The sequence below is a fragment of the Panthera uncia genome (assembly GCF_023721935.1).
Source record: "Panthera uncia isolate 11264 chromosome C1 unlocalized genomic scaffold, Puncia_PCG_1.0 HiC_scaffold_3, whole genome shotgun sequence".
Classification (NCBI taxonomy): Eukaryota; Metazoa; Chordata; class Mammalia; order Carnivora; family Felidae; genus Panthera; species Panthera uncia.
In genome coordinates this window covers 78,261,089-78,275,973 of record NW_026057584.1, presented here as the reverse complement: position 1 = coordinate 78,275,973, position 14,885 = coordinate 78,261,089, and the positions used below count along the sequence as shown (strand labels likewise).

Genomic DNA, 14,885 nt, shown 5'->3' with positions numbered 1-14,885 from the left:
TTAAATTATTTGTAGCTTAAAAGGATCCTATTTAACATAATTGTAGGAAACGTGTAACAAGATTATACTCCTTATAACAAGAAGATTGACTGCAATCTCCTGTCTTTCTTCAGGGGACTCCTGCTTTGTTCTTAATTCAGTTAATTTTCAACAATAATCTCCTGGAATATGGTGTAGAAGATGAAAGGTAATTTAAACTGAAACTAGGCTTTTTTATGTTTTATTTTTTGAGAGACAGAGAGCACGAGCAGGGGAGGGGCAGAGAGAGACAGAGCACAGAATCTGAAGTAGGTTCCAGGCTCTGAGCTGTCAGCACAGAGTTCGATGTGGGGCTCAAACCCACGAACTGTGAGGAGATGACCTGAGCCGAAGTAGGATACTCAACCTACTGAGCCACCAAGGCGCCCCCTGAAACTAGCCTTTTTATAAACTTGGAAAGGTGGCTGTTTGATGAATGAGAGTCTTGAATTATATACTATATCATTTTTTTAAATTAAAAATATCAAAATAAAACTTGGGATTTATCATTTCTTGTTTCCTTGGCAGTTACTTTTAGAATTTTAGTAGTGTGGTGTAACTAATGTATTTTGGCAAAATGCACTCTGGTTAATGCATGGCTCAAAATTTTTTCTTCAGGTTTTTTCTCAATCTGGAAACACTTGTAGGCTGTGTCCTTTCTGGACCAACTTCACCACTAGCTTTCAGTGACTCTGTTTTAAATGTTATTAATCAAAATGCAAAGCTGTTGGAAAACAAGGAGCACCTCTGGAGAATGTGGAGTATTATAGTCACCCCACTAACTGAATTGATTAATCAGGTATGGCATAAGTGCTACATATTTCCCCTAAAACTTAAGTTTGAATTTGAATAGAAGATGTTAAAAATTTTCTCCTGTGGGATTAATTTCCTATTCTTTATATTAGTTGATTTCTTTTCATTGCATTTCTGCCTTTTTTGAGAAGGTATAACTTAATGGGGACTAATCAGCTCCATTGTTTCCAGTAGTGATTATAAAGCCAGAAGGCTCAGGTCTGTTACATACAACTTTTCATATTTATATTTCAATTTATTTCATTATTTGTACTATTATGGAAGAATAATGTTCTTCTCGACCAGACTGTATATTAAGATTTCCATGGGCAAGCCATGTTGGTGATTGTGGCAAAGCCATATACTAGTCCCTGAACCAGTAATCTGCTGAGAGTTGACTAACCCTTATCATTTAAATACTTTAAAAAGTTACATTACTGGCAGGGGTAAGGAGCTCAAGTTTTGTCACTACTAATAAATGGTTCATCAGCTGCTTTGCCGTCAGTCTTTATTTATTTATTTATTTTTAATTTTTTTAATTTTTTAATTTTTTTTTTTTTTTTTTTTTTTTTTTTTTTACATTTATTTACTTTTGAGACAGAGAGAGACAGAGCATGAACGGGGGAGGGTCAGAGAGAGAGAGGGAGACACAGAATCTGAAACAGGCTCCAGGCTCTGAGCTGTCAGCACAGAGCCCGACGCGGGGCTCGAACTCACGAACTGTGAGATCATGACCTGAGCCGAAGTTGGATGCTCAACTGACTGAGCCACCCAGGGGCCCCTTTGTCAGTCTTTAAATGGAAGTATGTTCTGGGAAATACTCTGCTGTGATTCTGAAATAAACTGAAGACTCAAAATTCATTAAGTGATAATATAATGGCCATTATTTTTACTTCTCAATTCACATCATTTAACATTCTTCTGGAAGAAAAAAGTTTACATTCCTAAATAGTTTTCTATTATTTGAAGGATAGCAATTCAAGTTCTTGCTTGAATCCTACCTTCTATGTATAGTAGAAAATTTTGGACTTCTGGGATTTTTTTTTAAGGACTTAAACACCGTGCATTGTTTCTCAGGGTTGCTGTAACACATTACTGTAAGCTGATGGCTTAAAATAACAGGGATTTAGTCAGGGATTTAGTCTTATAATTCTGGAGCCCAGAAATCCAAAATCAGTGTGTTGGCAGGCTTGGTTTTTTCTGGAGCCCTGTGGGAGAATTGTTCTATTCTTCTCAGTTAGCTACCTTTGGTTGCTGGCAGTTCTTGATTGTTCCTAGGGTTGTAGACCCATCACTCTAATCTCTCCCTCCATCTTCACATGGCATTCTTACCTGTGTCTTTTTTGTCTATCCAAATTCCTTTTCTCTTATAAAATACTAATGATTGGATCAAGACACACCCTAATCCAACATGCATTCATTTTAAGTTGATTACATCTGCAAAGTACCTATTTCCAAATGAGGTCATATTTGCAATTAGAGGACTTAGGAGTGCACTACCTCTTGAATATCTCAATACTGGGGGACATATTCTTACTATAGATAATAAAATGGTACTACATAGACTAGAAATAGATGGTAATTTGTAATTTTTCTAATTTCTTCATTATTTTTCTTGTTTCAGACCAATGAAGTGAATCAAGGTGATGCCTTAGAACATAACTTTAGTGCCATATATGGTGCATTGACTTTACCAATAAACCATATATTTTCAGTACAGAAATTTCCAGTGGTAAGGCAATGTCACATTTTTTACATGAAGAATTTACAATTTTCTGAAAATGTTATTTCACCCTTTATAATGAATTCCTACAGTAATTTTTCCTGAAATGAGATTTTCTTATGACTTAATTAGCTTAGGGTAAACGAAAATGGTGAAGGAAGAAAGAAATTTCTCTTGACCTCTGATAGTTGTGGCATTATTACAGTTCTTCAAATAGAATTCTGGAGGGGTGGCGGACTTAAATACTGTACACTAATGTCTTCTATGACACCTTAAATGTTACAGTGGCTTTTTAAGGTATAGTCTCTTAGGTGTTTTATATGCAGATAGACATTTTAAAATTTTCTTTCTTACTGTTAATTTTAGGCTACCATGAAGACCTTACTTAGAACTTGGTCAGAATTATATAGAGCATTTGCCCGCTGTGCTGCTTTGGTGGCAACTGCAGAAGAGAATTTGTGCTGTGAGGAACTTTCTTCCAAGATCCTGTCCAGTTTAGAAGATGCAGGCTTTTCAGTGAGTTTATCCTATACTGACCTTGGTTGTATTTAAAGAATACTTTCCAAATAAATTGAGATGACATGTGTGAACTATCATTTATTAATGCTTTTAGTTGATAAGGGACTAATACATAAACAAGTAACAGCATTGCAAAACAGTTTTGTGTCTTTGGTCTACAAGACTCTAAAGTCCATGTTTCAGGACCACTAACATGGAGGCACTTTTAGTACTTTTCCTACACAGGCAGTGCTTGTGTCATTCTAGATTAACAACACAAGGACCTTGTCCTGGAGCCAGCTATTCTCATATTTATCTGTTAGATCTTCAAAGGCAATCCTTTAGAAGTTTGTAGACTTAACAGCGGAGGACTGTTTTTGTACCTTTCCTTTATTTAATAAAAGAGGCAAATGCTTTCAATTGGTTTATATCACTAGAGTAGACTTCTTTTTTGTATTCACACAAATAATTTACATATTGATACCTATGTACATGAGTACTGTGTTCTTGCCACTTGAATTCTGTTATATAATTCTGAAGCATGCTTTTTTCATCTGGAAATATGGACTTCTATCTTTTGATAGTGGTTATCACTGTTAAGAAAAGTAGAGACACTGGGGCACCTGGGTTGCTCAGTTGATTAAGTATCTGACTCTTGGTTTCTGTTCAGGTCATGATCTCATGATTGGTAAGTTTGAGCCCTGCATCAGGCTCTGCACTGACATTGTAAAGCCTGCTTGGGATTCTATCCTCTCTCTGCCCCTCTCCCACTCTCTTGCTTGCCCTCAAAATAAATAAAAATAAGCTTAAAAAAAAAAAAAGAGGTACAAGAGCTAGAAATTCATCTTTCAGATTTTTTTATTGCCCTTATAGTATCTTTTTAAAAATATTGGTACAATTTTGATACGATAGAATTTGTCAGGATGACTTTAAAAATGTCATCTTATCACTGAAAAAAACTTCTGTAGCACTTATGGTAAAAATCCAAACTACTTACAACTGCCCGTGAGGCTGATACTTCATTCTCCAAGGGGTCTTTCCTAATTAAGTTTGCCAATATCTATGGTAGCACCTTGTTATTTCCTTTTTGGCACTTCTGTCAGAAGCATTTGTGTACTTCATTATGTTACTTAACACTCCATGAAGTACATTCTGTCTTCATATGTATCCCTGGCATTTATCTGGCACATAGTGAATGTTTTTTTTAAATCCAAGTTAACATATAGTACAATAGTGATTTCAGGAATAGAATTTAGTGATTCACCACTTAAGTATAACACCCAGTGTTCATCCCAGCGAGTGCCCTCCTTAATGCCCATCACCCATTTTGCTCATTCCCGCCCCCCCCAAACCTCACCAGCAACCCTCAGTTCTGTGTCCTTAAGAGTCTCTTATGGTTTGTCTCCCTCTCTGTTTTTATTGTATATTTCTTCCCTTTCCCTATATTCATCTGTTTTGTTTCTTAAATTCCACATGTGAATGAAATCATATGGTATTTGTCTTTCTCTGACTTATTTCTCTTAGCGTAATACACTCCAGTTCTATCCATGTTGTTGCAGAGGGCAAGATTTCATTCTTCTTGGTTGCTGAATAATATTCCATTATATATATTACACCTTGTGTATCCATTCATCAGTCAACGGACATATCGGCTGTTTCTATACTTTAGCTATTGTTGATAGTACTGCTGTAAACATGGGGTGCTTATGCCCTTCAAATCAGCATTTTTGTGTCCTTTGGGTAAATGGCACATAGTAAATTTGTTGAATGATTTTTAAAAAAAAAATTTTTTTTTAACGTTTAATTATTTTTGAGACAGAGAGAGAGAGAGCATGAACAGGGGAGGGGCAGAGAGAGAGAGAGACAGAGCATGAACAGGGGAGGGGCAGAGAGAGAGGGAGACACAGAATCTGAAACAGGCTCCAGGCTCTGAGCACAGATCCCGATGCAGGGCTCGAACCCACGGACTGCGAGATCATGACCTGAGCAGAAGTCAGACGCTTAACCGACCAAGCCACCCAGGCGCCCCTGTTGAATGATTTTATAACTGTTAGGGAGAATGTCAGCCCACACTTTTCATCTTTTAAATACTGTCTTGGTTACACTTTCATCTTTGTTCTCTTCTGAAATAAGTTTAGAATCTGTTAAGTTTTATGAAATACTCTTTAGATTTTGTTTGGCATTGGTTGGTTACGTTGAATTCATAGAGAAATTTGAGAAGTACTCTTTATTATGTTGAATCTTTCCATCTAAGAATAATTGTGTTCATATATTTAGCTCTTCTAAGGTTAACCTATCTTGCTTGTTTTGTTTCTTTTTTTAAGAGCTGGCTTTCAGCCATTAAAAAGGTCCATCTATTCCTACCTGCCACACAAATACCCATAACGTGGTTGTTTCTGTAGTATTTATAAAAGCTGTTGCTGATGTGCATTTCTTTATATCGAACCAGTCTTTTTTTCTTCAGATACACTTAGTCACAGTGAAATTCTTTTCAAACGTTGCATATATATAGTGTTTTAAGATTTTTGCCTGTATCTCTGTTAGTGAGATGGAAATTCCTCATTGTCTAATTTTTGTCTAGTGTAAGAACGTCATCTGTAGTTGTATTGTTCGTTGATTATCACCATTGAAAAAAAATTTTTTTAATGTTTTATTTACCTTAGAGACAGTGTGAGGAGGAGAGGGGCAGAGAGAGAGAGGGAGACACAGAATGTGAAGCAGGCTCCAGGCTCTGAGCTGTCAGCCCAGAGCCTGATGCAGGGCTCAAACCGCGAGATCATGACCTGAGCTGAAGTCAGAAGCTTAACCGACTAAGTCACCCAGGCACCCCGATTAACACCATTTTTGAAGTCACTGATAAATTCTATTGTATAAAAATACAGTAATCAGAATTATCCCAGTATTGTGGAGAAGAATGTTATACTTGATACTGACATTGTATGTAAATTATTCTCAAATTTTAAAAATTTTAAAAATGTTGAAAGTACATTAAAAACTCTGAAAAGATGGGTTTCTAACTTTTAAATTTTCAGTGTCATTACTATATTACACCGAATGTTTTTGTTTCCATTTTTCTGGGTAAATTTTTAGCTTACATCTGAAGGTGTCACTTTTTCATCTTTTCCAATATATACATCTAAGGCTACTCTTAATACTGCTTTTAATGATTATAGGATATTAATTTTTTCTTTAATTTTTATTTTGGTTCAAGTATAGTTAACGTACAGTGTTAAGTTACTGTTTCAGGTGTAAAATACAGTGATTCAGTGATTCTGTACATTACACAGTGCTCACCATAAGTGTACTCTTAATCCTTTTCATCTATTTTACCCATCGCCGCTGCCCTCTGGTAACCATCAGTTTCTTCTCTGTAGCTAAGAGTCCGTTTTTTGGTTTGCCTCTTTGCTGTTGTTGCTGTTACTATTTTTAAGTTTATTTTGGGGGAGAGAGAAAGTACATGTCAGGGAGGGGCAGAGAGAGAATCCCAAGCAGGCCCTTCACTGTCAGCCTAGAGCCTGACACGGGGCTTGAACCCATGAACTATGAGATCATGACCTGAATCAAAGTCAGATGCTTAATCGACTGAGCCAACCAGGCGTCCTTGATGTTGTTTCTTTTGTCTAAAATTCCACATATGAGTGAAATGACATACTTGTTTTTCCTTGACTGACTTCATTTAGCATTATGCCCTTTAGATCCATCCACCTTGTTGAAAATGGCAAGATTTCATTCTTTTTTTTTTTTTTTTGGCTGAGTAACAATTGTATATATACACTGCATCTTTATCCATTCATCAATTAATGGACAGTTGAGGTGCTTCCATAATTTGGCTATTGTAGGTAATGCTGCAGTAAACCTAGGAGTGCATATGTCTTTCAAATTAACATTTTTGTATTCTTCGGGTAAATACCTATGGTGGAGGATCATATGGTAATTCTATTTTAATTTTTTGAGGAATCTCCATACATGCTGCACCAGTTTGTACTCCCACCAACAGTGCATGAAGGTTCCTTTTTCTCCACCTTATAGTCAACACTTGTTTTTGATTTTAGTCATTCTGACAGATGTGAGGTGGTGTCTCATGTGGTTTTGATTTGCATTTTCCTGACTTGTGCTGTTGAGCATCTTTTCATGTGTCTGTTTGGCCATGTGTATGTCTTCTTGGAAGAAATGTCTGTTCATATCTTCTTGCCATTTTTAAAAATTTTTTAATGTTTATTTTTAAGAGAGAGACACGGTGTGAGAGAGGGATGGGCAGGGAGAGAGGGAGACACAGAATCCGAAGCAGGCTCCAGGCACCGAGCTATCAGCACAGAGCCCGATGTGGGGCTTGAACTCATGAACTTCGAGATCATGACCTGAGCCGAAGTCGGACGCTCAATTGACTGAGCCACCCAGGCGCCCTGGATTATTTGTTGTTTTTGATGTTGGGTTGTAGAAGTTCTTTACTTGGATACTGCCCTTTTTATGAGATGTGTCATTTGCAAATATTTTCTCCCATTCCATAGGTCGCCTTTTAGTTTTACTGATTGTTTACTTTGCAAAACTTTTTATTGTGATGTAGACTCAGTCATTTATTTTTGCTTCTTTTTCCCTTGCCTAAGGAGACATACCTAGAAAAATGTTGCTATGGCCAATGTCAGAGATAATTACTGTGTGTGTTCTCTTCTAGGATTTTTATGATTTCATGTGTTACATTTAGGCCCTTAATCCATTTTGGGTTTCTTTTTTTGTCTGGTGTAAGAAAGTGGTCTACTTTTATTCCTTTGCATATAACTGTCTAGTTTTCCCAACATCGTTTGTTGAAGAGAGCATCTTTTTCTCATTGGATAGTTTTTTTTGCCTCTTTTGTCAAAGATTGACTATATAGTCATGAGTTTTTCATGGGCTTTCTGTCCTGTTCAATTGATCTATGTGTCTGTTTTTGTGCCAGTGCTGTACTGTTTTGATTACTATAGCTTTGGTAGTATATCTTGATATTGGGGATTGTGAGAGCTTTAGTATTGTTCTCTTTGTGTTTCTATACAAATTCTAGGATTATTTATTCTGTGAAAAATGCTGTTGGGATTTTTTTTTAAAGGGATTTAATTTTTTTTAAAAATATTTACTTATTTTTGAGACAGAGAGAGACAGAGCATGAGCATGGAAGGGGCAGAGAGAGAGGGAGACACAGCATCTGAAGCAGGCTCCAGGGTCTGAGCTGTCAGCACAGAGTCCAGTGTGGGGCTCATACTCTTCAGCTGCGAGATCATGACCTGAGCCAAAGTCAGAAGCTCAACCAACTGAGCCACCCGGGCGCCCCAATGGGATTTTTATAAGGATTGCATTAAATCTGTCAGTTGCTTTGGATAGTATGGACATTTTAACAATATTTTTTTTCCCTGTCTGTGTGCATGGAATATGATTCCATTTGTGTCATCGTCAATTTCTTTCATCATTGTTTTATATATTTTAGGTTACAGGTCTTTCATCTCCTTGGTGATGTTTATTCCTAGGTATTTTATTATTTTTGTGCAATTGTAAATGCGATTGTTTCCTTAATTTCTCTTTGTGCTGTTTCTTTAGTATATAGAAATGCAATGGATTTCTGTAAACTAAGTTTGTATCCTGCGACCTTACTGAATTCATTTATCAATTCTAGCAGTTTTTTGGTGGTGTTTTTTAAAGGTTTTTTTCTAGGTATACTATTATGTTATCTGCAGATAGTTTTACTTCTTCCTTACCAGTTCGGGTGCCCTTTATTTCTTTTTCTTCTTTGATTGCTGTAGCTAGGACTTACAGTACTATGTTGAGTGAAGGTGGTGGGAGTGGATATCTTTGTCTTATTCCTGACAATAGGGGGAAAACTCTCAGTTTTCACCATTGAGTATGATGTACACTGGGTTCTTCAGATATGGCCTTTATTATGTTGAGGTATGTTTTCTCTAAACCTTTGTTGAGGGTTTTTATCATGAATGGGTGTTCTTGTCAGATGCTTTTCCTGCATCTATTGAAGTGATCATGTGGTTCTTATCCTTCCTCTTGTGATATATCATGTTGATTTGTGAATATTAAACCGCCACTGCATCTCAGGAATAAATCCCACTTGATCATGGTGAATTATTCTTTAATGTATTTTTGAATTCCATTTAGTAATATTCTGTTGAGGATTTTTGCCTCTGTTCATCAGAGATACTGGACTGTAGTTCTCTTTTTTTGTAGTATCTTTATCTGGTTTTAGTATCTGGGTAATAGCGCTCATAGAATGAATTAGAAGCTTTCCTTCCTCTTCTATTTTTTGGAATATTTTGAGAACAGTTATTAACTTTTCTTGAAATGTTTGGTAGAATTAACCTGTGAAGCCATCTGATCCTGGACTTCTGTTTGTTGGGAGTTTTTTGATTACTGAATTTCATTGCTGGTAGTTGGTCTATTCAAATTTTCTATTTCTTCCTAATGCATTTCTAGGAATTTATCTATATTTTCTAGGATGTTTAATTTGTTGGCATATACTTTTCATAATATTCTTCTATAATACTTTTTATTTCTGTGGTGTCAGTTATTATTCCTCCTTTTTTTTTTTTTCAAAGATTTATTTTTAATCTTTACACCCTAAGTGAGTCTCAAACACACAACCTTAAGGTCTAGAGTCTCATGCTTTTCTGGCTCTGTTTCTCTTTCTGATTTTGTTTTGAGTCCTCTTTTTTTGTTGATAAGTCTGGCTAAAGGTTTAGCAGTTTTGTTGGATTTTTCAAAGAAGCACTCTGGTTCATTGATCTGTTCTATTGCTTTTTTTAGTTTCTAATTCATTTGTTTCCTTCCTTCTACAATTTTGGGTTCTGCTTGTTCTTTTTCCTGCTCCTGTAGATGTAAGATCAGATTGTTTATTTGATATTTTTTTCTTGCATCCTGCAGTAGGCCTGTAATGCTATAAACTTCCCTCTTAGAAACACTATTGCTGCATCTCACAGGTTTTGAACCATCATTTTCATTTGTTTTCATGATTTGTTGGTTGATCCATTCATTGTTCAGTGCCATATTATTTAACCTTTCTGTATTTGTGTTTTCTTGAGTTCTCATTTCATAAGGTTGTGGTTGGAAAAGATGGGTTGTATGAGTTTGATTTTTGAATTTGTTGAGAGTTGTTTTGTGGCCTAACGTGGTTCATTCTGGAGAAGGTTCCACATTCACTGGAAGAGAATGTGTGTTATGCTGTTTTAGATTGGAATATTCTGAATATTTCTATTAGATCCATCTGTTCCATGGTACTGTTCAAGAGTATTTCCTTCTTGATTTTCTGTTTGGATAATCTATCCATTGATGTAAGTGGGTGTTAAGTTCTCTACTATTACTGTATTACTATGGATTATTTTATGTTTGTTATTAGCTGTTTTACATATTGGGTGGTCTCATGTTGGGTGCATAAGTATTTACAATTGTTTAATCTTCTTGTTGGATTATGATTATCCTTTATGATTATATAGTATCTTTGTTACAGTCTTTGTTTTAATCTGTTGTGTCCAGTAGAAGTAGTGTTTCTACCCCAGCTCTTTTTCCACTTTCATTTGCCTGATTGATTCTTTTGCATTCTTTCACTTTCAATCTGCATGTGTCTTTAGGTCTGACATGTGTCTCTTGTAGGCAACATATAGATAGATCTTGTATTTTTTTTATTCATTCCATTACTGTTTGTCTTTTTTTTTTTTTAATTTTTTTTTTTTTAATGTTTACTTTTGAGACAGAGACAGAGCATGAACGGGGGAGGGTCAGAGAGAGGGGGAGACACAGAATTGGAAGCAGGCTCCAGGCTCTGAGCCATCAGCCCAGAGCCCAACGCGGGGCTCGAACTCGGGGCTCGAACTTATGGACTGCGAGATCGTGACCTGAGCTGAAGTCGGACACTTAACCGACTGAGCCACCCAGGCGCCCCACTGTTTGTCTTTTGATTGGAGCATTTACTCCATTTACATTCAAAGTAATTTTTAGAGGTTTGCACTTAATTGTCATTTTGTTTCTTGTTTCCCTGTTGTTTTTGTAGTTCTTCTCTGTTCCTACCTTGTTCTCAGAGTTTCCTGGCTTTCTTTCTCGTGATCTATTTGGATTCCTTTTTTTCTTTATTTTTTGCATATCTATTACTGGTTTTTGATTTGTGGTTACTATTAGGTTTGTATGCAACATATTTTGCATGTAGATAGCAATCTATGTTAAGTTGATCACTACTTGAGTTTGAACTCATTCTTTACTCCTGTCTCTACCTGCCCTCTCTTTTAGTTATATGGTGTCATTCTTTACATTCTTTTGTTTTGTGAATCCCCTTACTGATATTTATAGATATACTTCATTTTACTGCTTTTTGTGCTTCCTGGTTTTCTTCTACTTAAGGTCCATTCCACTCAAAGAGTCCCCTTTAACATTTCTTATAGGGCTAGTTTTTTGGTCATGAATTCCTTCAGGTTTTGTTTGGGGAATTCTTTATCTCATCTTCTATTCTGAATGATATCCTTGCTGGATAGAGCATACTTGGCTGCTGGTGTTTGTTTGTTTGTTTCTTTCTTTTCTTTTTCTTTCATATTCTTTGAATATTTAATGTCCCTCTCTTGTGGTCTGCAAGGTTTCTGCTGAAAAAATCTGCTTATAGGCTTAAGGGTTTTCACTTGTATATAACTGTTTCTTCTCTCTTGCTGTTAAAATTCTCTTTTTATCACTGCTTTTTGCCACTTTTATTACTATGTATCTTGGTGTGGACCTTCTAGGGTTGATTTTGTTGGGGATTCTCCTGTGCCTCCTGAATTGGATTTGTTGACTTTCTCAGGTTTGGGAAGTTTTCAGTTATTTCTTCAAATTTTCTGCCCCCTTTTCTGTCTCTTCTTCTGAGATCTCTGTAATGTGGATATTATTATGCTTGATGGTATCACTGAATTTCCTTAATGTTTTCTATCTCTTTATTCAGGGTCTCACTGAGATTCTCCAATCTTTTTCCAAGTCCAGTAGGCATCTTTATGACTATTGCTTTAAATTCTCTATCAAGCGTATTATTTATTTCCATTTCGTCTATTAGTCTTTTGTTATGATTTGTTCTTTTCTTTCATTTGGTGCATGTTCCTCTGTCTCCTCATTTTATGTAACTCTGTTTCTATGTGTTAGGGAGGTCAGCTGCATCTCCTGCTCTTGCAGGTGGTGGCCTTATAAAGAGAGGTCCTGCAATGCCCTGTATTTCAGTGTCCCCTATTCACCAGAAACTTGTTCTTGAGGGTGTCTCATACATGTGTTGTATGTGCCCTGCTGTTGTGTCTGAGTCGTTTTTGTCTTCAGTCCAGTTGTCTGCAGTGGTTCTCACTGTTGGCTAGGTTTGTCCCTATGTTGTTAGTAGGTCAGTTTGGTGCCGTCTTGGGCTTGAGTTGAGTCAGACCAGGTGTTTGCCAATAGCAAGGAACTCCGTGTTACTTTCCCTATGTTCCCTGAGAAGCTTTCATTGGTAGGTGGGGCCTGCAGGCAGTCCTGATGTCTGCCCCGAGTCCACTGCTGGAGCCACAGTTAGAATGGTGTATGTGGTTATGTTCCCCTCTCCTGGGGTAGGAGTCACTTTGGAGTCCTCGTGATTCCTGTTGGGACTGTTTGCCCATTGCCATACCATGGGCGGGCTGGAGGGGCAAGTCCACAGAACAACACAGGTGCAGGGCAAGACTTTAGCATGCTAATTGGAGAATGTTCATGCTGCGCTAGCTCCTGTGTATGTCCATGTGTCTAGCCTGGGCATTGGGAGAGAAGTTGGACCTGGCAGCTCTTTTGTTCTTACAGAAGTCTCCAAAGGACCCCTGCTCCTCTAGCACTTGTTTGAAGTTTAGTCATAAATGTCTTTCCCTTATGCTCCAGGTGTTTCTCAAACTGCTGCGTCTATGCTGTATCTCAGTTAGTTTGTTTGTTATGCTGTTTATGGGTGGGGACTCAAGTTTCTCCTGGCAGTCCCGGCCCAACCAGCTGATTTTTGAAGTTCCAAGTGTTGAGCCCCACTGATTGTAAGAACTCCCAAAGTAGCCCTTCTGTTTTTCAAAGCCATATGTTAATGGGGATTCATCTCCCTGGTGCCTGGCATGGGGTCTGCTTCTCACCCTTCTCTGTGCCTGCTGTCACCTTCCTTACTGGGGACCATTTTGTGAGTCAGCTTGGTTCCCAAAGGCATCTCCACCCTTCCTACTGTTTTCCATATGGCCCCTTCTCTACATTTAGCCATGGAGAGTATGTTTTGCCAGTCTTTGTGTTGTTTTCTGGGTGATTTGCACTGATGTCAGTGTTACCTAGGTGTATTTTGGAGATAGGGTGAATTTAGGCTCCTTCTACTCTGTCATCTTCCCCCTACCACCTGTTATCTTTTTTTTAATGTTTATTTATTTATTTTTGAGGGGGGTGGGGGAGGGGCAGAGAGAGAGGGAGACATGCATCTGAAGTTGTCTCCAGGCTCTGATCTGTCAGCCTGGAGCCTGACACGGGACTTGAACCCACGAAGTGTGAGATCATGACCTGAGCTGAAGTCAGACGCTTAACCCCCAGGTGCCCCCTACCACCTGTTTCTAAGAACCTTGGTAAAGTATCTCCCTGATTGTGAAGTTGATATATTTGAACATGTTTATTACATATTTTGATGCTATATCATCATGCTTATAGGTTCGTGACTTTGTCTTCATGGTAATTAGTTCCTCTCTACCTTTTTGAATTTTACCTGCTTGATATTAACTGATATGAATATGCTTATGCCTTTTTGAGAATTTGTGTAATCTTTTTTTATTTTATTTTTTATTATTTTGAGAAAGACAGAGGGCACAAGTGAGTGAGTGACAGAGAGAGACAGAGAGAAGCAGAAGTGGGGCACAAGCTCACCTGAAGTGGGACTTGAACTCAAGAACTGTGAGATCATGACCTGAGCCAAAGTCAGATGCTTAACTGATTCAGCCACCCAGGTGCCCTGTGTAATCTTTTTTAAAAAAAGAAACTTGCCGTGGGGTGCCTGGGTGGCTCAGTTGGTTAAATGTCTGACTCTTGATTTCACCTCAGGTCATGATCTCACATTTTCTGAGACCGAGACCCTCCTCAGGTTCTGTGCTGGATGTGGAGCCTTCTTGGGATTCTCCCTACCACCCACTCCTCCCCCTCCTGTGCTCACTTGCGTGCTCCCCCTCTCTCAAAATAAATAAACATTTTTAAAAATAACAAATGAAAAAACTTACCCAGCAATACAAAGAAAATTGCATGAAATAATACAGTTTGACAAATTATTATATGAAATACTTCTGTAGCCATCACCAAGGTCAGTTATAGAGCATTGTCAGCACCCCAGATGCTCCTCCTATGTGTCTTTTGCAGCATATAAATAAATATGGAAGTCTTTTTAATAAGTAGATTTAATCTTGAATTTAATAGGAAATGGAGTATGTGTTTTAATCTTTAGCTTCTTTCAGATATAGTGTTAAAACTTCTATTCATCTTTTAGATTTGAAGAGTTCATATCCGTAACATTCTACCCCAGCAAGTAAAGACATTGATACCACTCTCCTACAAATTTTTATACTTACCACCTTTCAGGTTTTGTTAAAAAACCTAAGTTTTACTTACTATATTATTATACAGGGTACTATAAAACTTGGAAAATAAGTAAGTTTACAAAATTTGAGGATATTTTGTTGCTCAACCTAGTTTCCTATATCCTATTATTTTCCTTTGTTTAAGAAAAAAACAGATTTATATATATATATACACACACACACACACATTTTATATATATGTATATACATATGTATGTGTGTGTGTGTGTGTGTGTGTGTATATATATATGTATGTATATAAAATTAAGAAAAGGGTATGTGTGCATATATATATATAT

The 14,885-nt window shown here is 37.2% G+C and overlaps 1 protein-coding gene across 4 annotated transcripts in view; it reads left to right on the top strand.

The window, feature by feature from the left end:
* RIF1 (replication timing regulatory factor 1) overlaps positions 1 to 14,885 on the top strand; it is a 72,932-nt gene that overhangs the window by 28,927 nt on the left and 29,120 nt on the right. For all 4 annotated transcript variants that reach the window (XM_049615653.1, XM_049615654.1, XM_049615652.1 and 1 more), the window contains 4 exons: positions 114 to 187; positions 637 to 817; positions 2,435 to 2,542; positions 2,900 to 3,049. In XM_049615653.1, the coding sequence (XP_049471610.1) occupies positions 114 to 187; positions 637 to 817; positions 2,435 to 2,542; positions 2,900 to 3,049 (513 nt within the window). The remainder of the gene's footprint in view (positions 1 to 113; positions 188 to 636; positions 818 to 2,434; positions 2,543 to 2,899; positions 3,050 to 14,885) is intronic.